Raw genomic sequence first — 23,676 nt, 5'->3', positions numbered from 1 at the left:
CGGCGCATTACGATGCGTAAAATACGACAACGCAGACCCCGGACTGTTGAACAGCCGAAGCTGTACATCGAGCAAGAATGGGAAAGAATTCCACCTACAAAGCTTCAACAATTCGTGTCCTCAGTTCCCGAACGTTTATTGAATGTTGTTCAAAGAAAAGGTGACGTAACACAGTGGTAAACACGACCCTGTCCCAGCTTTTTGGGAACGTGTTGCAGCCAATTATTTGCTAAAAACAATCAAGTTTATCAGTTTCAACATTAAATATCTTGTCATTGTAGTGTATTCAATGAAATATAGGTCGAACATGATTTGCAAATCATTGTATTCTGTTTTTCTTTATCTTTAACACAACGTCCCAACTTCATTGGAATTGGGGTTGTAGATGCGTCTACTAACGGGCTAGCCTTTATGTTTTGGGAGCGGGCTACTTCTAGCCATAATTTGGATATAACTTGTCATGTGCACAAGTTGCTAATTTGAAGCCACTGAATACTAATTTGTGGCCACAAAATACTCAATCGTGACCACGAATTAGGCATAACGTGCACAAAATACTAATTTGTGGCTGTAAAGAAGATATATTGTCCACACAAATAACAAATATTAATAATATACTCCAATTCCAGGACATTTGGGTAGGCATATGGAGTGCACCTTCTCGAGAAACCGTATGCGAAAAGATATAGTAGTCTAGGACAGCGCATACTGTATAGTTTGTATTTGCTGACTGAGACTTCCGTGCTGTTCCTGGGAATGATATTCAACCCACAGACTATAATTTTGTGCCCGCTTTATATATATTTTGTGGCGATCAATCAGCAGTCTGTGTACATATTGTGGCCACAATTTAAAAAAATAAATAAATAAAATAAAAAATGCCATGTCATGTCCGGGGTTCTGTAAATTCTGGACTAACCTTAAACATGCTGACTGACTTCAATGATATGAAAAACAGAATTTGAAACACAAGCATTTTGGTGATTAAAAAGTAAGATCGCCTTCAATAAAGAGAAATATGAAATACAGTTTAAAATGTTACAGATTACGTCTTCAAGTAATGATTCACATACACAGGGCAAGACAGTTGACAAAAAGTTAAACAATTTTGAATCAGTAGTTTGCCGTTTTAAAAAAAATACAATTAAAGGACTCAAGTTTCTAAAGTTAGTCAATCACTCCTCACTTACAGTATATGTCATGTTCATATTCAAAACTTGAGTAGACATTTGGTCCGAAAAAAAAAAAAAAAATGTATCGATGGAACATCGCTAGGCTTTTTCTTTCAACCGTTACTAAATAATGTGCGCTACATTTTCATTTCAAAGCTATTTAGAAAATTAAATACAAAATGACAGTGATTTGAGCCCAAAAGAAACATTTGTCAGGACACTTTTTGATAGAACAGTGGCAGTTTTCATCAATCGGCAGTGTTTTTGGCTGTCGTCGTAGTCGTCGCACAAAACATCACATTACTCACAGTTCAATTCACCACTTGTAAAATTGTCACAACTCAGCTGTTCGGTTTTACCAAAAGAGGACAGAAAATGTTGGAAAAAGATAGATATAGTACTTAGAAATTAAAATGAGAACGAGCTACCACTTTCATTACCTCAAACGATGCCGATCGGGCCATTGATTATTCAAGTTTGACAAATTGCAATTAGACCGCACCTCGTCACGGCATCTTTTTTTGTTATTCGGCAGGATTATACAAGAATGACCCAATTCCATATACTGTAAATGGAGGGAATGGCGTAGGGCAGGAGAGTCAAACTCATTTTTGTCACGAACATTATACCAAAATTTGGAACCGATTTGAGCAAGAACCATGGAAGTTGACACACATGATTTGCTTTCGCGGGCCACATAAAATGATGTGGCGGGCCGGATCTGGCCCCCGGGCCTCGAGTTTGACACCTGTGGCGTCGGGCATGGGCCGAGGAAGATCCCATTAATGGCTGGTACCGATCCAGAATTTCAGCCCCCACATAAATTCCTCAGTTTTAAACAAACGGTGAAATACAGCACGTTTACGCCAGCGAGGATTTCCGCGACACCTTGTGAAGGAGTGGGGCGTGGGTCAATTTCTTCATTTTGGTGGCAATTCCTTTCCAAATTCAAGATGGGACATTTGTCCGTGAATAATGCTCTACTGTACATCTTAATAAGCATGTAGACATGTGAGGAGGGGACAGAGAAAAGATGAAGGTCACTTCTTCTTCTATTGCCCCCCTTCTGAATGTGTACAATTTGGTGTTAATCCAAATTGTTCTGCCGATGTTCATTCAGACAAACAGTTAGACGAGCATTAACGACATTGGTGTTGCAAATAGGCTCCGTCGATCAATACGAGAGGTATTACGGTCTGTAGCCAATGAAAAATGGGGCACATTTTCTGTGATTTCAATACAACATCAAACTAAAGAACTTTTCGTTGCGTTTGAGAGAAAAACTCCGAGATGCTTGCTTTCCATTGGCCAGCGGATATGGAAAACTAGAGGAATGGCCACGGGTTCCCGTGTAAGAGGAACGTCGCTCCTAGCCAGAGTAGTAGTTGGCAGGGACGAAGGGCATCTTGGACACGGTGGCGGCCACCGCTTTTTTCCTGACCTCCACCTGAATTGCCGTCCCGTTCTTTGAGAAGGCGGCGTCCACGTAACCCATGGCAACATTTTTTTTCAGACAAGGGGAAGGGCAGCCGCTGGTCACCTCGCCTAAGAACGGAATCAAAGGCTGGATTTATACGGTGTGATTCAAGTGACACAAGTCATTGTTAATTGTCTAACTTCTTTTACACTAGCGTGACAATGAATTATCCTCAAATACAGTATTAATTCAAACATAACCTGTGCAGTACAGTATTTAAGAAGGGTGACTTTTTCTATTTCTATTATTTCATAAGAAAAAGGAGAATTGGAAATCCAAACAAACCGAAGGTCAAACAGCCTCCTGGGTTGGATGGGATTTTCATGTCTGAGCGTTTGTTTACTGACCTATGAGCTTTCCGTCAGGACCGAGTATGGGTGTGTGCTGTCTGACGGGGGGGCCGTTAGACACCAGGCCGACTCGCTTCCTGGCGGTCTTCGCCTTGATCTGAGGGACGATGACGTCCGCGCCGGGGAAGTCCCGGGCCCGACGCCGTCGCTTTCCTGCACATCACATGAACTTCGTGTCGGCGACATCCTTCGGGATTACCCTCCAGACGCGACCGAAACGCTCTCACATATACACACGCTAAGCGTCCTCTGGTCTTTCTCTTTACGGGGGTTAGCAAATAGCCAAAATCTGCGTATACTTTGTCACCCATTAGAATTGGACTAAAAAAAACAAAAAACAACAAGTTCTTGAATAAGTGTGGATAGATTTGGGGGATTGGTTCCTCCCCTTCCCAAAAAGTAGAAGAAAAAAAAAATTAAATCCGCAAAGAGGTGAATCCACCGGTGTTGCACCGCCGGTATGCGGGGGTCCACGGTATACAGAAAAACAACGCAGCAGGACATACACAAGTGATAGAATGTAGCACCCGTTTGACAAAAGCTTTCACCTATTGTCCAGACAAGAGCGGCCTCCACGGGCGTGGTGCTCTCGTCTATGTCGTTGCCATAGAGACAAAGGCCCGCCTCCAGTCGCAGGCTGTCCCTGGCGCCCAGGCCGGCCAGCTTGACTTCGCTGTGCGCCAGCAGCTTCTCAGTCAGTTCCACCACTCTGGACTGGGGAACGGAGATCTGGTACACACAACGCAAGAGATCTTCCTTTAACTTTTGGAATTTCATGCGATGTTTATGTTTCACAATTTTTCTTTTTCTTCCTAATACGACTTTTTGTGCATCCTTTTATGCTCGAAACGTCCACCCAATTCCATGTGGATTGGGGAAACAGTTGTCAGAGGCAATTCTTTTTCTAACTTTCCAGCGGGCACGACTCCATGACTTTTGGGGGGGGGGTCATGTTGGGGACCCCCCAGTATACAAAAGGTTTCACCATGAAACACACACTTGCAAAAATTGGGGAGTTTTCAGGCATGTCGAGGCCCCCGAAGTCCTTTTTGAACATGGAATACGACTGTTAAGTGTTTCATTGTCTACTGTGGATTGTTCATTTCTTTCATTTTCAAAATAAACATTAAGCGTCAACGGGCGGCGCAATTACCTCCACCCCGTCCTCTCCAGTGTATCCGCATCGGGTGACCCTGCACCCAGGAACACCAAAGACAGTGGCCAGGGCAGAGGTCATGAAGGTCAGCTTGCTGAGGTCCTCCTTCAAGCCCTCCTGCAGCACCTGAGACATGGACGGTCCTGACCGTACACGACGGACGGACAGGAATCAGGAACCGCGGGAAAGAAGAGCGCCGTGTGGCGCGACTAGTGTCCAATAATCATCTGACCTTGCAGCGCAATCAGCGCTTCGTCAAGGAACTCCAGATCCACGTCCGAGCCTGCCGCCTTGAACTCTGCGAGTCTGGCCTGAAAGTAACACACGGGCAGCAAAAAAACATGCATAATCAAATTTCCCTGATGAATATCTGGAATTCAATCAACGAGGATATGCTGCGTAGTCACGCCGGTTAATTCAGACCCGACGAGTCTGCGGCTGTGGTCAATCACTCTGGGCTCTGCTCCTCCGAGAAAAAGCCGCTCGAGTCGCAAGGCTCAGGCTGCGCCCCCCGTTGTCATTGGTAACAAAAGCCCGACTTAACGTTAGCCTAGTTTACGCGGTGCGGTACACGGTCGCTAACTTGAATGACACAGGGCTAAAAATGGGCTCATTTCAGCAAGACATTAGATAGGATGGCTATAATCAGGCACGTGCACAGACACTTTTGGGGGCAGGTGCTCAAGCCCAAAAATGGGTACCCGTCACCAAAATTATTCATACAGTTAAGAAAAAACCCGGTAGGATTATGTAGTATGCATTTATTTCCGTCAACACGGTCAATAATACAGCTACTAACAAAGGAGGTGAAAGGAAACGACAGCGGATATAGTAAGTCTACACAGCTCTACATCCAGGGCAAAAGGGCAGGTGCTTGAGCACCACTCGGGGTCCATGTGTGCACATGCCTAGCAGTAATTCTTAATTCTTGGAGTATTTTAATGAAAGCATGTCACAGACCTTTTATTAAGACACCTGGGAAATGTTTCTCGCTTTCGTTTTCTTTTGTTTCCAGGAAGTTATTGTTTAACTGTAAATGTTTAGCTGTAAAAGCTTGCTGCTAGCATTTTCTGGCAACAGTAACATCATTTATCCAATAATTGATTTTGTCAAATCTCTCAATCACTCGCCACTCACCTTCATGTGAGCAGAGTCTTTGTCTGCGCAGCCAGCGTTGGAGACCACGTACAGATAACCCTGATTTGTCTTCGTTACGATGAGGTCATCAATGATGCCACCCTTATCATTGGTAAAGAGGGACAGCGTACCCTGGAAGTGCAAGACGACGTCCGAGTGGCATGTGAGAAAATTGGGTTTTTTCCAGTTCAGGACATTTCGCTACGTTTAGGCTGGCGAACTTCGCTGTTCATCACACTTTTGTTATATTCAATTTAATATCAGAGCAATCTGTATTTTGACTTTGGTTTTTAGTCAGGGGCGTAGCACCAGATGATGGATCCCCTTACAGAAACGTCACAGAGGGCCCCCTTTGATAATGTTTTGTCAATGTTGGGAGAGAAGCGGGTCGGGGGTGTGGGGTCGCGCCCTCGCCTTATCCTATCCCAGCTATCTTCGGGCGGGAGGCGGGGTACACCCTCAACCGGTCGCCAGCCGATCGCAGGGCACATACAAACAAACGACCATTCGCACTCACAGTCACACCTACGGGCAATTTAGAGGCTTCAATCAACCTAGCACGCATGTTTTTGGGATGTGGGAGGTAGGTAGCGGGAGTCCCTGGAAAAAAAGCCCAGACACGCGGCGAACACGCAAACTCCACACAGGTGAGGCCGGATTTGAACCCGGGTCCTCAGAACTGTGAGGCAGATGCGCTAACCAGTCGCCCGCCGTGCCGCTTTGATTAATATAAAGAGACTTTTTCAATTTCGATACCGTATTGAGCAAACCCGCCCCACACTCGAGAGGCTCTGGGTTTCTAAGTGAAGAACTTCCCATTGGTGCGAGTGTGAATGCTCGTCTATGCAGTTGCCTGGCAACCGGTCACGCGTGTACCCAGCTTCTTGCAAAAAGTAAGCTGGGATAGGCACCAGCTCAGAAAATGGATGGATGATCTATTTTTACACTATATCGCAAAATTCTCTATCACGGATTGTAAAAAAAAAAAAAAAAAAAAAGAAAAAAGAGATTTCACTGGGTTATTTTAACAGCAGAACTTTTAACAATTTAAGAAATGCACGTTGAAATGTTGAACTCACCTGGTTGTCTTTCAGTTCTGAAATATCTGCCACCACGAGAGACTCCATGAACCTGATCCTGTCTTTGCCATGGACTTTGGTCTCATGAAAACAATGCAAAAGGGATGCCATTACTTGCAGATAAGATAAAAAAAAAACAATACAAATAAAATAATCAAAACGGAGCCCCGGCTCGCCCGGGGGTCGACCACGTCGGCGTCTCACCTGCGGCATGTGACTGACGTCAAAGATGGCGCAGTGCTCTCTGGTGTGCATGTGAGAGCTGACGTGACTGTCTTTGTACTGCACGGGCATACGCCAGCCTGCAAACTCCACCATCTTTCCACCGTGCGCCCTGTGGAAGTCAAACAGAGGCGTCTTCTTCGAGGCGGCCTGCGGCGGAGGAAAGGGGCAGGCGGGCAAACGGATGCCCAGGTTACATCGAACCGACAAGAAGGGAATAATGCAAAACTAAAACAGATGTGCTTCAAAGCACATCCCTGTTCGATGAACACACCATACGGTATTTCTGAGGGTTACATTTGGGGCGTCGCGTCGGATTTAGTCCGGACTGGCGTTCCCAGTGGACCACGTAGTCGTTAAATAATAGTGCATCAAGTCAAAGGTGAATTTTCAAACGCAACAGCCAAATGGCAGAAACACGTAACGTTTGACCTTTGGAACGGCAGCGGAACACGGGGCTTATCAGCGTAGGAGCGGCGGTGCATCCTGGGATGCGGAGTTTGCACTTTGTGGAAGATTCAAAAGCTTTTCTTTTTTTTTTTCTCTCTCCCAAAACAAAAGTCCAAGGTCAGCCGGTCTTGGAGCACAGCGGTTAGACGGGCTGTAACGTTGCATAGAGTGAGATAAACACCACAACTCATGCTTGACGATGAGCACCGACATGTCGAATGAACGACAACGACGCGTTGACGACCTCGAGACGCGTTGGAGTGCGTTTGTTTTGCTTTGAAAAGAATTGATATGGAAGGACGGCGACTACCGGGCAGAAATCTGCATGCGCCCGGTCACCCGCCAACGAAGACCAAAACAAATGACATTTAACAGACAATCAGATATTTATTCACTAGATATTGAGGCAAACAACCATGAACGTTTACAACTAGGGACAATTGAGTCTTTGACGCCTTTTTCTGGGTGGCATATGGAGAAAGTTGTGCCAACGACGACGCCGCCCTCATTTGATTTACTTGATTTTGTATAAGCTGCTGTGCAAAACGGTGATGAAAACAACGTTTAATACGTTTAGCACGGTATTCGTCGTCTTGTCACGGGGTACATGGTGAAAAGGGGAAAATTCCTCTCACGTGTTGCATCCGAACACGTGACAGGAGTTGCCAAGCGCACGCAATTATCAGCAGCTGCGGGGAAAGGACGACATCGCTGCAAAGGTTTCACTCACGTTGCTTTTAGAACGCTACAATGCTGGGATACTTTGATGAGAATTTGAAAACAATTATAATAAAATACTATTGGATCAGGACTGTGTCGAAAGATACACAAAAATCAAGTGCACCAAAAATGTCAACGTTTTTAAACATGTGAGCGGGACATCCCTCCTGTAGCCAGAGAAGTCAAAGAGGCTCAATTAAAAAAAAGGGTTTTTTTGCCCCACCGCTGTAAATGGAGTAACAAACACATTCGCGTAACAAACCCACCGAATCAGAACTTGTGGTCTGAAGTCGTCCGTCGCACGACACGAATGTTGCGGAAGACTCGACTCGACTCACCTCCGCACTTGACGAAGCGTCGCGTCGCCGCGGCTCTCCGGCCGCCGCCCGCAGCCGAGCTTCGCCCCAAGCCCGCCGCCCGACCACCGAAGGCCCGACCCCGGTCCACGAGCGAGCCCACATGCCGACAGCCAAAGTCCCGCCGGAGGGTGCGGTGTCCCACGCTCGCTCGCCGCTCCTTGGACGAGGAACGACGTGCCGCCGCTTCCTGCTTTCCTGGTCGAACCACGCGCAATGCCTTGTGGGAATTGTAGTTGGGAAAACGACAGCATGCGGTCGGGATTTTATGGATGGACAGCGGGATAGATGGCTACTGGCCCCCAAAGCAATCCAGATTTATTTTTTTACTTTTTTGCTTAATCAGCTAGCTGTTTTTTGTTTGTTTGTTTTTCCAAATATATAACATATAAAAACAGTACAGTATATAATTGCGTCACATGTCTTTCGCAACACTGATGGATTGGTTTTAGTGTGTTAATTCAAAACTGAAGAATGTCAAAGTGGCCTTTGCATCCTTCAATTTTTCTGTAGCTTGGACAAACCTGATGGCCACTTTGGAAAACAACAATTCAGCAACAAGGCTAGTGGTGGCGACTTCAATTATTTCAAGTTAGCACAATAATTATGAGTCTTCATTAGCGTGAGCGTGTGTGTGTGTGTGTGTGTGTGTGTGTGTGTGTACAACACCAGTACCCTTCAGCCACTTGCCTGCCTACCTAATAATATCACCATGTATCTCCTTCTATTTTAGGCCAAGGGGTTTGGGACAGGTGTCTCTCTCTCTCTCTCTCTCTCTCTCTCTCTCTCTCTCTCTCTCTCTCTCTCTCTCTCTCTCTCTCTCTCTCTCTCTCTCTCTCTCTGTCTGTCTGTCTGTCAGTCAGTCAGTCAAGTGTTTAGCTCTGTCGGCCTTCGTCACCAGGCGGCGGCGGCGGCGGCGGGCCCGACCCCCCCCCCCCCCCCCCCCCCCCCCCCCCCCGAAGGAAGTTTGCCGGGACATCGGATAGTCGGCCGAGCAGCCGGCGGTCTCTTTCTTAACAACTCGGATCGGTCGGGGTTTGCCGTGTCGAAGCTGCGGACCGGGGCGCGAGGTCATTGAACGTTTTGTCCGCCATGACACACGGTACGCGGTGACACGACGAGCACGTACGGGCGGGACGGGACCGCGAGGCTTTTGTTCGTGCTGGAAAACGGTAAGTGACAAGAGACGATATTTGGAGGCCTTTTTACCAGGATATTGTATGGTTCTGTGTGTGGAAAGGACGAACCCTCATGGTGACGTTATTCATTTTCGTACAGTTCCAAAAAGGAGAGTTTTTGACCAGCAAGATTGCGGGCAAAGGAAAGGAAAGAATGAAAATAATATCTTTCATACTGTCACCATTGTAAAACATTATTAACTGTACAGGCAAGGAGATGAACAACAAAGTAAATCTTTCTTAGCAGGCTGTTACTGAAACGGTGCTTGTAAACCAGCCGTTCTAAATTGCGATGTCACAATTTAGAAAATGTACATATTAATATCGCCCAGCACCGAGTTTCTCCACACAGGTAAGCAGAGCTGCGGTGTTAGCATTAGCAGTGTAAACGCGAAAGTTGTTGATTGGGGGCGGAAGGTATTTGTGTTTGGTGATCAAAATTTGAAATTGAAAATGTTGCTATAATTCTTGATCCTTGGGTAGTTTTGGGGAAAAAAAAAAAAAAAAGCATGTTGTAGGTTTAAATTGTGGAGAGAGAGAAAAATGCTTATTGTCTCTTTTAACATTGCTAACGGTAACCTTAGTTTAAAACTAAGATATTTTCGTAATTTCCCAAAGACTTGGTGCCTGAGAATGACTTTGGTCAGTTTTGTGCGGCATATCTGTATGAGTACATTTTGGTGAAATTCCCAACTGTGCAACTTAAGGGGCCTTGGAATTTGGAGGAAGCAACATCATTTTCTAGCTTCACAATTTGTTGTCCCTTGTGTTCGTCCATTATTTGTTCCCATTGTAAGCAAGTTGACTCAGGGGGGCTAAGTTGCACTAAACACTGAATGATTAGGCAGCATTGCGAAGGAGCTAAATGCTTGAGAAGAGCTGCTGTCGAGCGTCTGTTTATTTTGAATTTTAGGCGACAGTTTGGGTAGGCGAAATGTCGAGACCTCCTTCCCAAACCACTCCGCAGATCTGCAGGGTCAGCGACAAAGACCTCACTGAGATTGAACTCCATTCTGTGGACTCAATCAATGACCTGCACCGGACGCACCCCGAACACAACCACAAAGGTACACACAAACACACAAACAAACAAACAAACTGTGGGAACATTTTCATGCAGTTCAACACTGTGAGCACTGTCAAAAGGGAACTCAGCCACAAGGGTATAACAAAAATGATAGAAAAATATGCTTTCATCTTTTCAAGGGAGGAATTGAAGTTAAACAACTGAAATAATGTGGTTGCACAAGTGTGCACACCCTCTTATAGCCAGGTACGTGTCTGTGTTCAGAAATAACCAATCACATTCAAACTCAGGTTAAATGGGACTCAGCACACACTTGCCACCATTTGAAGCACCTCTGATTATCTCCAAATCAAGTTCAGTTTTTGTCCCAAAACTGACTGCTATTTGGAACTGTTCAGAATTTCGTGCACCATGACCATGACCCAGTACAAGCTGAAGAAAGACAAAAAGCATTTCACTTTGGGTCTATTGTTGTTTTGGTGATGAGGACGAACGACTGCACCTCAACGCACCCGGCTGTCAAACTCCTGAAGTTTGCAGATGACACCGCCGTCATCGGCCTCATCGAGGACGGCGACGAGTCCGCATATCGACGGGAAGCGGAGCGGCCGGAGCCGCGGCGCGGCCGACGCGACCCGGAGCCGAACGCGCTCGAGACTGTAGAGATGATCGTGGACTTCGGGAGGCGTCCTTCGCCACGGCTGCCCCTCACGCTGTCCAGCTGCCGTTCTGTCAACCGTCGAGACCTTCGAGTTCCTGGGAATTCCGGTATCTCGGGACCTGAAGTGGGCGACCGACATCGACTCCGTCCTCAAAAAGGCCCGGCAGAGGATGTACTTCCTGTGGCTTCTGAGAAAGTCATCGAATCGGTCCTGTGTTCTTCCATCACAGTCTGAGTTGGTGCTGCTACAAAAAAGGACAAACTCCGACTGCGACGGACAATCAAAACTGCTGAAAGGATTGTCGGTACCCCCCTACCCACGCTGCCAGAACTAAGACAAGAGCGTGCAAAATCCTCTCGTACCCTCCGCACCCCGGTCACCGGCTCTTCAGGCTCCTTGCCTCAGGTAGGCGCTACCGATCAATGCAAACTAGAACGAGCAGAAATTCCGACAGCTTCTTCCCTCTTGCGATCAACTTCTTAAACAGCTAACCTACAATTCCATTGCGACATGTAATGTTGACACGGGGGCAGGGGCTGACCAGCCCTGACAAACCGGAACCCATTCTTCCTTCCTCGTGCTTCGTTGGAGCAGCCACTTGGCAAATCGAACTGGTGGTTAAGGAGGCCCCAAAAACTCACCCGGATCCCGAGACTGGGCCTCCAAACCGCCTGTTCATACCAGATTCTGCACGCTCTGACGTTCTTCAGTGGGCTCGTACCTCCAAACTCACCTGTCATCCTGGCATCACCCGCGCCATTCAGTTCATCCGGCAGCATTTCTGGTGGCCCAGCCTTGTTCGAGACACCCGGGAGTTCGTCCAAGCCTGCTCCGTCTTTGCCCGAGGGAAGTCTTCACACCTGCCCCCGGCTGGGCTGCTGCGTCCATTGCCTATCCCTAGCCACCCTTGGTCCCATTTTGCTCTGGACTTCGTTACCGGTCTACCTCCTTATGAAGGTAACTCTGTCATTCTCACCATTGTTGATTGTTTTTCCAAATCTGTCCATTACATACCTCTCCCCAAGCTACCATCCGCCTTCGAAACTACTGACCTCCTTGTCCAGCATGTCTTTACTGACAGAGGTCCTCGGTTCTCATCCCTGGTGTGGAAGGAATTCTGTAAAGCGGTGGGCGCAGCAGCCAGCTTGTCATCGGGATACCTTCCGCAGACCAGCCCGCTACGGCCAGACGTAGCGGGCAAACCCATCCCTGGAATCAGCCCTCCGTTGTGTTGCCGCACGCAACCCCTCCTCCTGGAGCTCATTGAATACGCCCGCAACTCCCTCACCAGTTCCGCTACCAGTATGTCCCCGTTCATGGCTTGCTATCGTTACCGACCGCCATTGTTCAAGGAGCAGGAGCGGGCAGTGGCAGTCCCCGCAGTCAGGGATCATCTCCAGCGGATCCAGGCTGTATGGAATGACGTCCGTCCGCCGCACGCAACAAACAGCTCGCGGACCGTCATCGCTCCCCGACGCCCGAATACAAGGTGGGCCAATCTGTCCGGCTTTCTTCTCACGACCTTCCACTTCAGACCGAATCCCGGAAGCTCACTCCCCGTTTCATTGGTCCTTTCCCGATTACCAAAATCATCAATCCCACTTCCGTCCGGTCGAAGCTTCCACTGTCCTTGAAAATTCACCCAAGCTTCCACGTCTCGTTGCTTAAGCCTGTCTCCACCCCCCCGGATTATTGACGACCATCCTGCATCCTCGACGTGAGGCCTAGGGGGAGGGGGTTCCGGTACCTAGTCGACTGTAAATTGACTGTCTGTTGTACTCGAGCGGCTCCAACTACCGGAGCCAAATTCCTTGTGTGTTTTGGACATACTTGGCAAATCAAGATGATTCTGATTCTGATTCTGATTCTGACTGGGAAGGGTATGGGCCGGAGGAGCGGTCGCGGATTTCCCAGAAACTAATACTCGATCGTCCCCTTTTGGGCGACTTCTACGCGGCTCACCCGGGGAAGCCTGGCAGGACGGCTGGAGGCGTCCGTTGAGAGGGGGTACTGTCATATACTGCCTGCAGTTCCATTCTTGTAGCCGGGAGGGCGCTTTGCGTTCTCTCTGTCCCCCCCCCCCTCCCTTCTCTGTTTTCACCACCGGTATATAAACCTGCCCGTTCCAGGAAATCCTTGCCGAAGTATTGCAGTTACTTTCACTTTTACCTCCCGTAAATCACCCTATTCCTCGTTCCCTTTTTGACTCCTGTGTCTCCTTGTTCCGGCGTGTCCACGTAATTCCTGCCGCCTGCCAAGCCACCAAGGACCACCGCTATTACCTTTCATCAATAAACTATTCATCCTTTCACATCTGCCTCCGACTGCTCTTGGATCCGGCCACTCTCTATTCGTGTCAAAAAGGTCAGCGAAAGCCTACTAGAAGATCTGAACTTTATTTGAGATTAATCAGAGGCAGGTGTGTGCTGACTCCCATTCAACGTTTTAGTGTGATTGGTTAATTCTGAACAAAGCTTTATTTATTGATTTCTTTTCCCTGGATTTGTACAGGTTAAAAGTCACATTCAAGTTTTTGTTGAGAGACTTATCTCGGTCTCATTTATATCACAAACATCTGGCATTTTAACAGTGTAACGGTGTGTAGACCTTTTAGATCGACTGTATAACGGTAATGCAGTCCAAAGACAGCGGTACGGGCTCATATTAAGAGAGCTGATTACAGGAACGAGGCCCCCCCGCCCCGCTTACCCTCCTTCCGTGAACGGAACGCTGCACGCGCGCCACACGAGCAGCGTCGGCGGCGGAGCCAAACGGCAGAGTCGTCTGCGGGACACGTCGGCTCCGAGCTCGTCACGGGCCTACGCTACGGCCTGCGCTGTCATCACGCTGCTCCTGCTCACGCTCGTGCTCATTTTCTACTTCCTGGGTGAGAAAGCATCTTTGATTGTGTGCATGTTGTTTCTTTTGACATAAATGATTTTTTTTTCTGCCCCCGTCAGTACAACAAGGCGGCGCACTGCGGAGGCTGACCGAGGCCTCGAGGGAGAAAGAAGCTGCGGCCGCACAACTGTCCGCACTGATCCAACAGCTACAAACGCTCACATTCAACCTGACGGCCACGAGAGGGCGCACATGAACGAAGAGGTGCAGACACAATGTTACTACCCCCAAAATCATTTGGGATTGACAACGTTTATGTGAGTGAGGGTGAAAGCATTAAAAAAAAAAAACGACACCCTCTGAATAATTTCACATTTTTCTTTTCATAGAATATTTGTTTAATCAAAAGCTTCTTTTTCAATAAAAATAAACATCAAATATATTTATTTTTTAAAAATCAGTCAGGTCCACTTTGCTCCCTTAGCAGGAATGTCATTTTGTTAATAGCACATATAATAACAGGCTCAAATTGTGATAAAAATATTGAAAATCTTAGCACACAGAGGGTCAATATACTGATATATATTTTCATGATTCATGATAATCATACCCCAAAAAAAAATCCTTCCCACTGGTCATCCTTTTGTTTTGATAGCTTAAGACATGAAGAGCGCACAGGCTAGCGTTGCCATCCGGGCGTCTCCACGTGATACAGTACATGGACATTTCGCAACAAGTCACGCGGAACAATGGGAACGGGAGTCGAACAAACATTACGGCGGCAATGTCGACTCCGCTCCGGCTCGGGCGGCTAAATTGGGTCAAACGCCCTCACGAGCAGCTACTGTACTTCTGCACTTGGTCCCGGATGACGTCCCGCACCAAAGTGGCGTTTTCCTTCAGCTCGTCCAATTCCGTCCGTTGCTGCTGCATCCGCTGCTCGTTGCTCTTGAACTTCTTCTCCAGCTCTGCAAAGCCGACGCAGCGTTAGAATGTGAACGCTGGAAACGGTGCTAAACTACACTCATTACTTTGAAAGAAAACAACTCTGTGGAAAAAGTGCGGAATTGCGAATCTGTCTTTTCCACATGGTAATATGACTTACAGTTGCTATCCGGCAGAAACTTACCATGTCCAAATTTGGACATATTTCATATTTTGTCACAAATTGATACCATTAGTCAGTCCAAACGCTGGTCTGTTTTTTTGTTGTTGTTGTTGTTTGTTTTTTTTTACAAATTATTAACCACTCAAAGCGTTGAAAATATTGTGAGAACTTTAAAAAGAATATGCCTATTGTTTTTCAAGTTTGTGAAATTTTTTATTATTATTATTTTTTAAGATGGGTGGATTCCATCCAGCAGTTACAATATCATATTTGTCCATAAATTGATGTACTGAACTGCAGACAGACGTTAATCAGAGGTTCCATTCCCATTTATTTTCTATATTATTCTATATCCTGCCTATGAGAGGTGAGGCCTTTATTTTTTACAATGATATAACTACCACAACATACATATTCCAATAAATGTTCTACATATTCAAATACTGTATTTTGGGCAACCAATCCTCAGCTATTCACATCTTTCTGTAAGCTGCCACAAGATGGCGTCAACGAAGTGTTGTAGCATCTTGACCGATCTGAGAGAATACGATTTTTGTCGGGGAAGAGCTCAATTTAGCCTGGCTCGTTAGTGGAAGTTACAGAGTGTCTTCAACGCGTGCACAAGTGCACTTCCAAAGTATTGTTTTCTAAATCCAATGATATCGAAGCCACTGATCTTCAATGAAATGTTTCATTGCCGTGTGCACGACAGGCAGCGGCGTAATATTCGTAGAGAGGCGGTCGTGACGTCAGTGAGGAAGAAAGAGCAAAGTTGCGGCGTCTGCGCGCGGAGTGACTGGACGCGAGTTGTAGCTGACAGCGGCTCTTGCACGAATCCGCATTCTCTTACCACTGGTGGTAGTTAAGCGACTGAGAGGCATCAGCGACGGTGTTTTCCTTCACCACATCCGAGGGCGATGCAATCATTTTTCGCAAATCAATGCAGTGATAGATAAGTTGGTTATTATAACTATTACAACAGATCAATAAAACATATGTCTGTGTATGTTTAGGACATGTTGTGTAAGTTGAACCCATAAACCACGATTTAAAACCTTGACACCTACAGTATACTGAAAAAAAGACATCTTCAGATGTCTCGGTGAAAGGCACTGCAGCAACATCTGCTCCTGCTGACGAGCGGGCGGCATGTGTTGGACTCACTCTTGAGCTGCTCCATGCCTTTGTTAGCTTTCTTGAGAAGCTCCTCTGCCTCCGTCTTGATTTCCCGGGCCTTCCGGTTGACGGCGTCCAGGCCTCCGGAGCCGCTGCCGAGAGAGTCCACCTTCTCCCGCAGTTCGCGGTAGCGCTTCTCTGTGTCGTTGAGGCTCTGCAACCAAATATTATTTGGACTCGCGCGGCACGCAAAAATGGAGATGATTGTTGGCAGGTAACTGATCTGATTGGCATGTCTGTCGTTTCATGTATACATAATGACGTCTACATTTTCTACATAAAGATGTCAAAGTGCCAATGAAATGCAACACGATCATCTATCTTTACAACGGTATTCAGACCCTTTTCAAAAGGCTCCTTAGCCTCCTCTCATGATCTGACTTTTCAGAAAACAGAAAGAAGTATCTTGAACGAGCGCTGCATCCCTCTGGTTTTGCCTTTTCGGAGACGCCCGGTGTAAAATATGCGAGTATTTTTCCAGGCAACGAGGAGAGTCACGAGTGCAGATCATTACAGTTACTGAAAAAAATGTTACTGACGAGATGCAGTCATTTAGTAAGCCCGGTGAAAGCGAGGATTCAGGACAGGCTGCCTTAACGTTTTCTATGCAGGAAATCCCCGAAATAGTGCAGAAACCAGAGCTGTGGCACAATAGCATGCTAAGCTAATGATAACATGCAGTTTATTTTTGTCATTGTGCAAAATCCTCTTCAATGAAAAGCATACTGAACAAAAGGATTCCCGACGGCCACGCCTACCTGCCCCAGCGACAGCGCTTGGATTGTGGCGTTGTCGGCCGAAGCTTTGGCGTCCTTCGCCATCTCCCCGGTTAGTTCCGTTTTGTTTCTCAGTGCCTCAATTTCTGCGGAGAGGTTGCGTAGACGCACCGTGACCTCCATTTGCTTGTTCTCCAGCCGTGTTAACCTCTCATCCACCTGGAGAGAAATGCAGTACAAATATTTTCTTGATATGAGCCTGCGCATGCCGATGATGCAAAACGCGCTATACTTCAGAAGCGGCGTTCCTGGCGCCGTTCAAATTGTCCGAAGCCTCTTTCACGGCGATTCTTGCTTTTTCGACGGCCTTCTCGGACAGATCCAAGGCCGCCTTCGTACCGTCGGCCGCATCCTTCACTCTCTCAGCTCGACTTCTACACAACGGAGACGAGATTTTGCTGTAACAGCGTGTGCGCGTGTCATTTTTGTTTCAGTTACGAGAAAGCAAAAGAAGACACGCAGCGCACAGGGACACGGGGGCCGCAGGGCACCTACGGCCCAGCAAGCATTTCCATTACTATCTTGTACTTGTTGCGTTCATTTACTGATTCTTTCAGAAAATATTCATTTCGTCTCATTCGTGAATTGATTACAAATAGGAAAATACAATATTTGTCAAATACATCCATTATAAATAATGCAATACAAAGGACATTTTTGGATTCAATTGCATGATTAAAATAAAGTCACACATATTTCACACATCCAGCACTTTCTGACAATTTATTTTAATCGATCGTGGCCCTTGAGCACAAAGGTTAGCCCGTCCCCGATCTTGCACAACCTCAAAAGATTCCAATTTCTTGAGAGTTTGCCGTCTTCCACGTACGATCAGACGTGTAACAGAGGGAGATAGCATAGCGGAGGGCTGCGATCAGTTCTAATACTGAAATACAGTCAATATTAGCTCGACCGTTACACCTCTAATACGATAAGGCTTCGCAGAGTGAAAGGGTCTGCAGTGGACCGGGGACAAATCCTCCATATTTCTTTCGATTGTAGCATGCCAGAAAATTGGCTGCCAATCTATGAGCTGCTTCCATACAAGTGGAGTAGCGCGCTTACTTGGCGTCGTTAGCTTTTTCCAGAAGCTGCTTGGCTTCGCCGATGCGCTGTGAGGCATTGTCGATGATCCCCTCGATATCGGTGAGGTTGGAAAGGCTGCCCTTTATTTGCAAGATCATCGTGTCCACTGTTGTCTTGTTGACCGGCAGCGTAATGGACAGGACCTGCAGGGCCACCTTCTCGATGCTCTCCGGATCTGCTCCCTCCTCTATATAGCGCGAGCAGAGGAACAGGCAGGAAACAGCAAACATGCGCTTCCTTCAACAAACCGGTTGCCAACTATTCCGCTGCCATTGATGCCGCTGCAAGCCCCCCCGCCCCCCCCCAGATGCACCAAAGCTTGCTGGTGGCAAACCGCGAGCGTATGAAGGCAGATGCTGCCGTGGAGAATTCAATGTTTATCTTTGGGTGTTTTCACAACAATAGTTGACTAAATCGGTTGATGGGTTTATAAACTCTGTCCATTTCCAGAACAAAATTAGCCTTACTTGAATCGCGATAGGGACAATCTAGCAGGCTACAGGAATAGTGCACCAGCAAATCAATCTCGATCAAATCGTGTCAAAGTATCCTGAGCCGAGTCTGATTTGACGTGGTATGGCTTCAGTCGGGCCAACGTGTTCAAGTCTATCCTCAAAGTCGCAAAACCAAAGATTTTAAATGCCATGTAACATATAGGAGGCTTCTCTAACAAAAATGAAGTGTCCCTGGAAATTGGTGAACTTCAACATACACACGACCAAAAACGTGTGAAAAATAAATCTCCTCGACATACCAGTGAGGAAATCTTTGATCTTCTTGATGAACTCTTTGAGCTTTCTGTTTGAGTTTTCAAAGTGCTCTCTGTTCTTCTGCGCTTTCTCCAGGGTGTTCATGGCCTGATTCTTCACATCCTGGCTCAAAGACGCTATATCCTGGAGCTGCAAACGGAGACGTCAAACCAAATGGAGGGATATGACGTCGCGGATGACGTTCGGTACCTTTTTCGCCACGTTGTGCAGTTCCTCATTAGCAGCTTCCAGAGTCTCGGTGGCGTTCTTCGCACGACTTAACGCGGCTAAAGAAGCGCTCGCTGTCCCGTTGCATCCTTCCCCTCCGCATACGTGGGTGCCCTGGTTGTCACGGCAACCAGGGCCACCACACGGGCTGTCTTCGCAGCTACCGTTGACACTGGCGTCGCTGCGGCCCCCGCATACCTGTAGGAAAATGGGTTTCAACTTGTTAGATGTACAGGGATTGGCCTTCTGCACAAGTGTGTTCTGCTTCTTCTGTGGCTTTTTTTTGGGTGATAACACCGCAGACGTACACCGGCGACGGTAAAGGCAAATTTGATGCTGATGACATACTGCACGCACCAGCCCAGCAGCCAAAGTTCCTGTGCGACGAACCCTCGAATATTCACGGTTTGTAATTCACAAATTCCGGGCGTGCGAGGTGCAACCTATACTATTGGCTGAAAAACTCTATTCTATGAAAAACCTCTTCATGTATTTTTCTGTTAAGCCCTAAAACGCCACATGACGGTGCTAGGAAAGTAGTCATTGGTGTCAAGGAAGCATGTTTCAGTGATACATCATGACTGAGAGACTAAAATGGAGCTAAGTTTAGCCTGGGTTGTTGGCAGAAGTTCCAGAGAGTGCAGCTTGTATGTCTTTGCTCTGCTGAGTAGCTATTAAAAGGCTTTTTTTTTCAAAATCAAATCACCTGCCAGCCATTTATTTTTGAAGGGTTATGTTCTAATATGAGTTTTGAAATGATATTAAAGTGTTTTGGGATGCTAGCTTGTGGTACATTTATTTACTGTTGAAACTATCTATAGGCATAGATTTTACAGACAGATGCCTTTCCCGACGCCAGCCCTCCCCAATTTATCTGGGCTTGGGACCAGCTCTGAACGGGGCTGACTCGCACCCACAGAAGTTTAGTTTTTACGACATGATGGCTACTCAATAATAAGTGTGGTCGTGCAATGTCAGAGAATGGTTACCTATGCCAAGGAGGTGGCTTTATTTACTTTTAGTTAGTTGAGTTTATTCGACGCAAAATCCCCCCCTGCCAATGTTCTTCACAAAATAATATTCCTCATGCCTTGTCACTGAGGCGGTGGACCCTGTGGTCCAGCTCATGGGCTTTGTGCTGCACTTCCTCCAAAGATTTGTTCTGAGCTGCCACGGCACGGAGGAACTTGTCTTCAGTCGTATCGAGCAGGTCTTCAGCGAAGGAGCGGGTTTGCTTGGACCGTTCCACGGGACTTTGGGGACCGGACACTGACGCGTTGCATTTCTCCTCCGCCTCTGATGATTCCTGATAGTATTTCTTCACTTTTTTGAACTGATCTGTCGAGACGTAAGAGAGGTACATTGTATGACGTTTTTGTGATCTAAACTGAAAGTCGCGTGTCGACAAATGACCATTCCGCATAGAAAAATAAGCTTTCGCTGGTGCTCAGTTGGCATGAATTTGCTACCTGCAAATCCTGACGTGAGGTAATCTTCGAGCTGCTGCCGTTTCGAAGCAACCGTGGAGTTGATGTCCATCAACTGTTTCTCCGTGTCGCTCAACGTCCGTCTCAGCGCGCCGTCGTCCTCTGCTGTTGCGTTCAGCTCTCGAGCGACACCCATCAGACGCCCGTCGGTCAGCGCGATCTCCGCCCTGGAACGCGCGTACCATTGACCTTATGTAATCAAATATGTATATATATATATACGGTATATCATTACATGTTGTTGAAAACCTGTGGTGCAGAATGCCACTTTTCAATATTGTGTCAATTGAAAACATAGGTTCAACTAACCTTGCGGAGCATTCAGCCATTCATTTTCTATACCTACCGCTCGTCCTCATTAGGGTGGAGAGTGAGCCGACGAGCAGGCGACATAACATTATAATGGCTAGCTAAGGTTTGTACGTAAAAATGCCGGTGTGCGGTCGGTTGATTCACGCTCTAAAGCTTCGGTAAACATTGGTTCGTGCACATGAATAAATGTTGACGACGGTGAGCGAGAGGGGTGACGGGCCGTTTCAAGACGCAGTCCTATTGGTCGACGTCAAGGTGCGCTCGGCGGGTCGCCGTTCATATGACAAATTACACTGAAGGAGAAGAAGAAAATAACATGCTAAGAGTTCATTTTTGCGTTGTAGGGCCAAACGTCATTTTGTCGTTGCTGACAAAATGACGTCGGGACCGCGCTGGCAAATCAGAGCCAATAACGGAGCTGAAATCCTGTAGTCTGGTCGAGGCGTAACCAATTGCACTCTTTAGTTCACGATTTTACTTTATGGACAGAGTACCATGCTCACCTGAGGTCATCAATGCTCTGTCCAAGCAGTTGGTGGATTATTTCGGTGTCTTCACCACCAATCAGATCTTGCACCCGTTTCAGCTTCCTCTCCAGCTCTTTGATACGGGCGTCGCCAATTCCGGGCGTGACGCCACTCTCCAGGATCTTGTTGGCGGTGTGTTGGATGTGCTCCAGGTCGCGTTTGAGCTGACACACTATGTCGTCCCACAGCTGGAAGCAGGCGTGACACTGCACGCACTCAGGAAAAACACCAGTGAAGCCGCGGGCGCACTCATCACAGCGCTTGCCTGCTGTGCCCTCCTTGCACTGGCATGCTCCAGTGGTTCGGTCACACTGTGCTACTTCTGAACCCCGAGGATGGCAGTTACACTCTGAATTGGGAACAAGAAAAACAGATCCATTTAGGTAGAGGACGAAAAGGTGGAAGTTGCAAACAATCTGCTTTTCGATCTTGATTCAGTCATTCGTGGGGACTAGAGGCCAAGCACTGTCGCAAATAGCACACATCCTCAAAGAACTGAATAACTGCTTAGTAATTGCCATTCGATGCCACAAGATGGCGGCAAAGGAGAGGATCGTAGAGCATCAACTCCGTGCTTCGAGAACAGAGAGGTGAGCAACTCGCGGCCTGCGGGCCTCCGATTGTATCTGGCCCTCCAGATGACGTTTGGCAAGGCACGATAATGAGATTCGACGCAAATCAGTCGGCGTCCATGGAGGACTAGAGAAATGAGAGACTTTTGAGAGACTGAAATTCAGAAGCTTTGGACAATTTTAAGTTAAACAAGGTGTCTAAACGATGAATCTATGAATAGCACCTTTAACTACCATTGAACATGTAATCAGGTGGCTATAGCTGTAAGGTTAAAAATAATTGGCCAATGACCTTTCTCGTCATTGAGTTACCTTGACACTGTGCCCGTGGGTCTCCCCAGTGGAGCTGCTCACACTCAGTGCAATGTTTCCCTCCAAAGCCTGGGCGGCAGTGGCACTGACCACTGAACTGTCAAGGACAAACACCTGCCTTTCACAACTAACCTTCGATGAAACATGTTCAGGCTTTTTGGTAGCAGTCATGTGCATTCACCGTATTACAATGAGTTCCCATGGAATGTTGCAGGTCGCAGTTGCAGGGCTCACAGCCGCGCTCCTGACCGTAGTTCCAATGGTTAGCGGCGCACAGGTCACAGTTATGGCCGGAGACGTTCTCCTTGCATAAGCAAGCCCCAGTTTGACGATGGCAGTCGCACTGGCCATCGCTGCAAGTTGACTGGACGGTACCGGCAGTTACGCAGGTGCAGCCTAAGATGAGAAACACATTACATCAAACTAGAGATCACAATCTCTTTTTACATTTTCATGGTGGATAACTTCTTTGTACGGGAATGTTCAAAATTAGACGTGCGAGACGTAGCTGCAACTCGGTTTACGTAGTTTCGGCAATCGGTACATAATCTTCATTGCTCCGATATTTGTCTTCAGCGCTATCCATCCATCCATCCATCCATTTTCTGAGCCGCTTCTCCTCACGAGGGTCGCGGGCGCGCCGGAGCCTATCCCAGCTATCGTCGGGCAGGAGGCGGGGTACACCCTGAACCGGTCGCCAGCCAATCGCAGGGCACATAGAAACAAACAACCGTTCGCACTCACAGTCACACCTACGGGCAACTTCAGAGTCTCCAATGCATGCGTGTTTTGGGGATGTGGGAGGAAACCGCGGAGAAAAGCCACGCAGGCACGGGGAGAACATGCAAACTCCACACACGCGGGGCCGGGGATTGAACCCCGGTCCTCAGAACTGTGAGGCAGACGCTCTAACCAGTGGACACCGTGCCGCCTCTTCAGCACTACCGCCGATTAAAATTCCCAGGACTAAAAGCCGGGGAAATGTGCAGGACAATTTAAATGTATAACAACTTACAAGGCGTACAGGTGTATCCAAAAGGCACTTAAACAATATTTAACTCACGTCGACAGTCGTGGGCCAAAGCATTTCCATAGTAACCCCGTTGACATTGGGCACAAGATGGACCGTCCGTGCGGTACAGGCACTTGAGGCATTGACCTGTCCTCGGGTCACATGACTCAGGGTCCTGAGTGTCTATGTTGCCGCTGCACTCGCACGGAAGGCACCGACCGCCGGTTTGCTCAGGGTCGCCGTAGTAACCAGGGGCGCACTGGTCACAGCGAGGCCCTAGGTTGGGAAAAAGGACTGGATTTCATACAGAATGTTTGTGCACTGTTTAAGGGAGGTTCTGTGCTTTAGGATAGTCATCATTACAGATACACAATATCACGCTATCTGCCCCTTGAAGACTTTGGGTTTAGGCCTTTTGCCAACTTTTTTTAAGCTGTGGCCGCAGTAAACATTTTGCAAAGATCATTTTGAGTTTAAAAAGGGGCTTGCCTCCTTTGAATGGGG

At 47.4% G+C, this 23,676-nt stretch overlaps 3 protein-coding genes across 6 annotated transcripts in view; 1 reads left to right on the top strand and 2 right to left on the bottom strand.

Moving 5' to 3' along the window:
* Nucleotides 1-119: 119 nt before the first annotated feature.
* amt (aminomethyltransferase) lies at nucleotides 120-8,323 on the bottom strand. 3 transcript variants are annotated; one of them, XM_061670739.1, is made up of 9 exons: nucleotides 8,102-8,323; nucleotides 6,576-6,743; nucleotides 6,372-6,452; nucleotides 5,293-5,424; nucleotides 4,388-4,466; nucleotides 4,153-4,298; nucleotides 3,548-3,728; nucleotides 2,997-3,152; nucleotides 120-2,717 (listed from the first exon to the last, which is right to left on the bottom strand). In XM_061670739.1, exons 1-9 carry the CDS (start codon nucleotides 8,222-8,224, stop codon nucleotides 2,542-2,544), a joined length of 1,242 nt encoding a protein of 413 aa, XP_061526723.1. In that variant the 5' UTR covers nucleotides 8,225-8,323; the 3' UTR covers nucleotides 120-2,541. The 3 variants fall into 3 exon arrangements, with proteins under 3 accessions (XP_061526723.1, XP_061526740.1, XP_061526732.1); XM_061670756.1 differs by having other exon boundaries at nucleotides 6,576-6,705; nucleotides 8,102-8,183; XM_061670748.1 differs by lacking the exon at nucleotides 8,102-8,323 and adding an exon at nucleotides 8,030-8,097.
* A 763-nt stretch (nucleotides 8,324-9,086) lies between these two features.
* si:dkey-20d21.12 (uncharacterized protein LOC556245 homolog) lies at nucleotides 9,087-19,692 on the top strand. Its single transcript, XM_061670724.1, has 5 exons — nucleotides 9,087-9,291; nucleotides 10,211-10,364; nucleotides 13,670-13,873; nucleotides 13,947-14,091; nucleotides 18,819-19,692. Exons 2-4 carry the CDS (start codon nucleotides 10,232-10,234, stop codon nucleotides 14,081-14,083), a joined length of 474 nt encoding a protein of 157 aa, XP_061526708.1. The 5' UTR covers nucleotides 9,087-9,291; nucleotides 10,211-10,231; the 3' UTR covers nucleotides 14,084-14,091; nucleotides 18,819-19,692.
* lamb2l (laminin, beta 2-like) overlaps nucleotides 14,192-23,676 on the bottom strand; it is a 48,344-nt gene continuing 38,859 nt past the window's right edge. For both annotated transcript variants that reach the window (XM_061670631.1, XM_061670639.1), the window contains exons 23-35: nucleotides 23,224-23,448; nucleotides 22,342-22,556; nucleotides 22,161-22,257; nucleotides 21,253-21,625; nucleotides 20,420-20,604; nucleotides 20,041-20,288; nucleotides 18,933-19,148; nucleotides 18,728-18,872; nucleotides 17,953-18,160; nucleotides 17,120-17,261; nucleotides 16,870-17,046; nucleotides 16,100-16,265; nucleotides 14,192-14,795 (exon numbers count right to left, since the gene is read on the bottom strand). In XM_061670631.1, the coding sequence (XP_061526615.1) occupies nucleotides 14,659-14,795; nucleotides 16,100-16,265; nucleotides 16,870-17,046; nucleotides 17,120-17,261; nucleotides 17,953-18,160; nucleotides 18,728-18,872; nucleotides 18,933-19,148; nucleotides 20,041-20,288; nucleotides 20,420-20,604; nucleotides 21,253-21,625; nucleotides 22,161-22,257; nucleotides 22,342-22,556; nucleotides 23,224-23,448 (2,534 nt within the window). In that variant the 3' untranslated portion in view covers nucleotides 14,192-14,658. The remainder of the gene's footprint in view (nucleotides 14,796-16,099; nucleotides 16,266-16,869; nucleotides 17,047-17,119; nucleotides 17,262-17,952; nucleotides 18,161-18,727; nucleotides 18,873-18,932; nucleotides 19,149-20,040; nucleotides 20,289-20,419; nucleotides 20,605-21,252; nucleotides 21,626-22,160; nucleotides 22,258-22,341; nucleotides 22,557-23,223; nucleotides 23,449-23,676) is intronic.

Source organism: Phycodurus eques, chromosome 1, assembly GCF_024500275.1.
Source record: "Phycodurus eques isolate BA_2022a chromosome 1, UOR_Pequ_1.1, whole genome shotgun sequence".
In the NCBI taxonomy this organism is placed as follows: domain Eukaryota; kingdom Metazoa; phylum Chordata; class Actinopteri; order Syngnathiformes; family Syngnathidae; genus Phycodurus; species Phycodurus eques.
The sequence above is the reverse complement of the archived record's forward strand: the minus strand, read 5'-3'. Positions and strand labels throughout refer to the sequence as shown.

Coding starts and splice junctions, on each gene's coding strand:
- amt (XM_061670739.1), bottom strand. CDS start 8,224: ATGTGGGCTCGCTCGTGGACCGGGGTCGGGCCTTCGGTGGTCGGGCGG. Junction 6,744..8,101: donor ACGCTTCGTCAAGTGCGGAG/GTGAGTCGAGTC, acceptor CCTCCGCCGCAG/GCCGCCTCGAAGAAGACGCC. Junction 4,299..4,387: donor AGCGCTGATTGCGCTGCAAG/GTCAGATGATTA, acceptor GTGTACGGTCAG/GACCGTCCATGTCTCAGGTG.
- si:dkey-20d21.12 (XM_061670724.1), top strand. CDS start 10,232: ATGTCGAGACCTCCTTCCCAAACCACTCCGCAGATCTGCAGGGTCAGC. Junction 10,365..13,669: donor CCCCGAACACAACCACAAAG/GTACACACAAAC, acceptor AGCTGATTACAG/GAACGAGGCCCCCCCGCCCC. Junction 13,874..13,946: donor GCTCATTTTCTACTTCCTGG/GTGAGAAAGCAT, acceptor TGCCCCCGTCAG/TACAACAAGGCGGCGCACTG.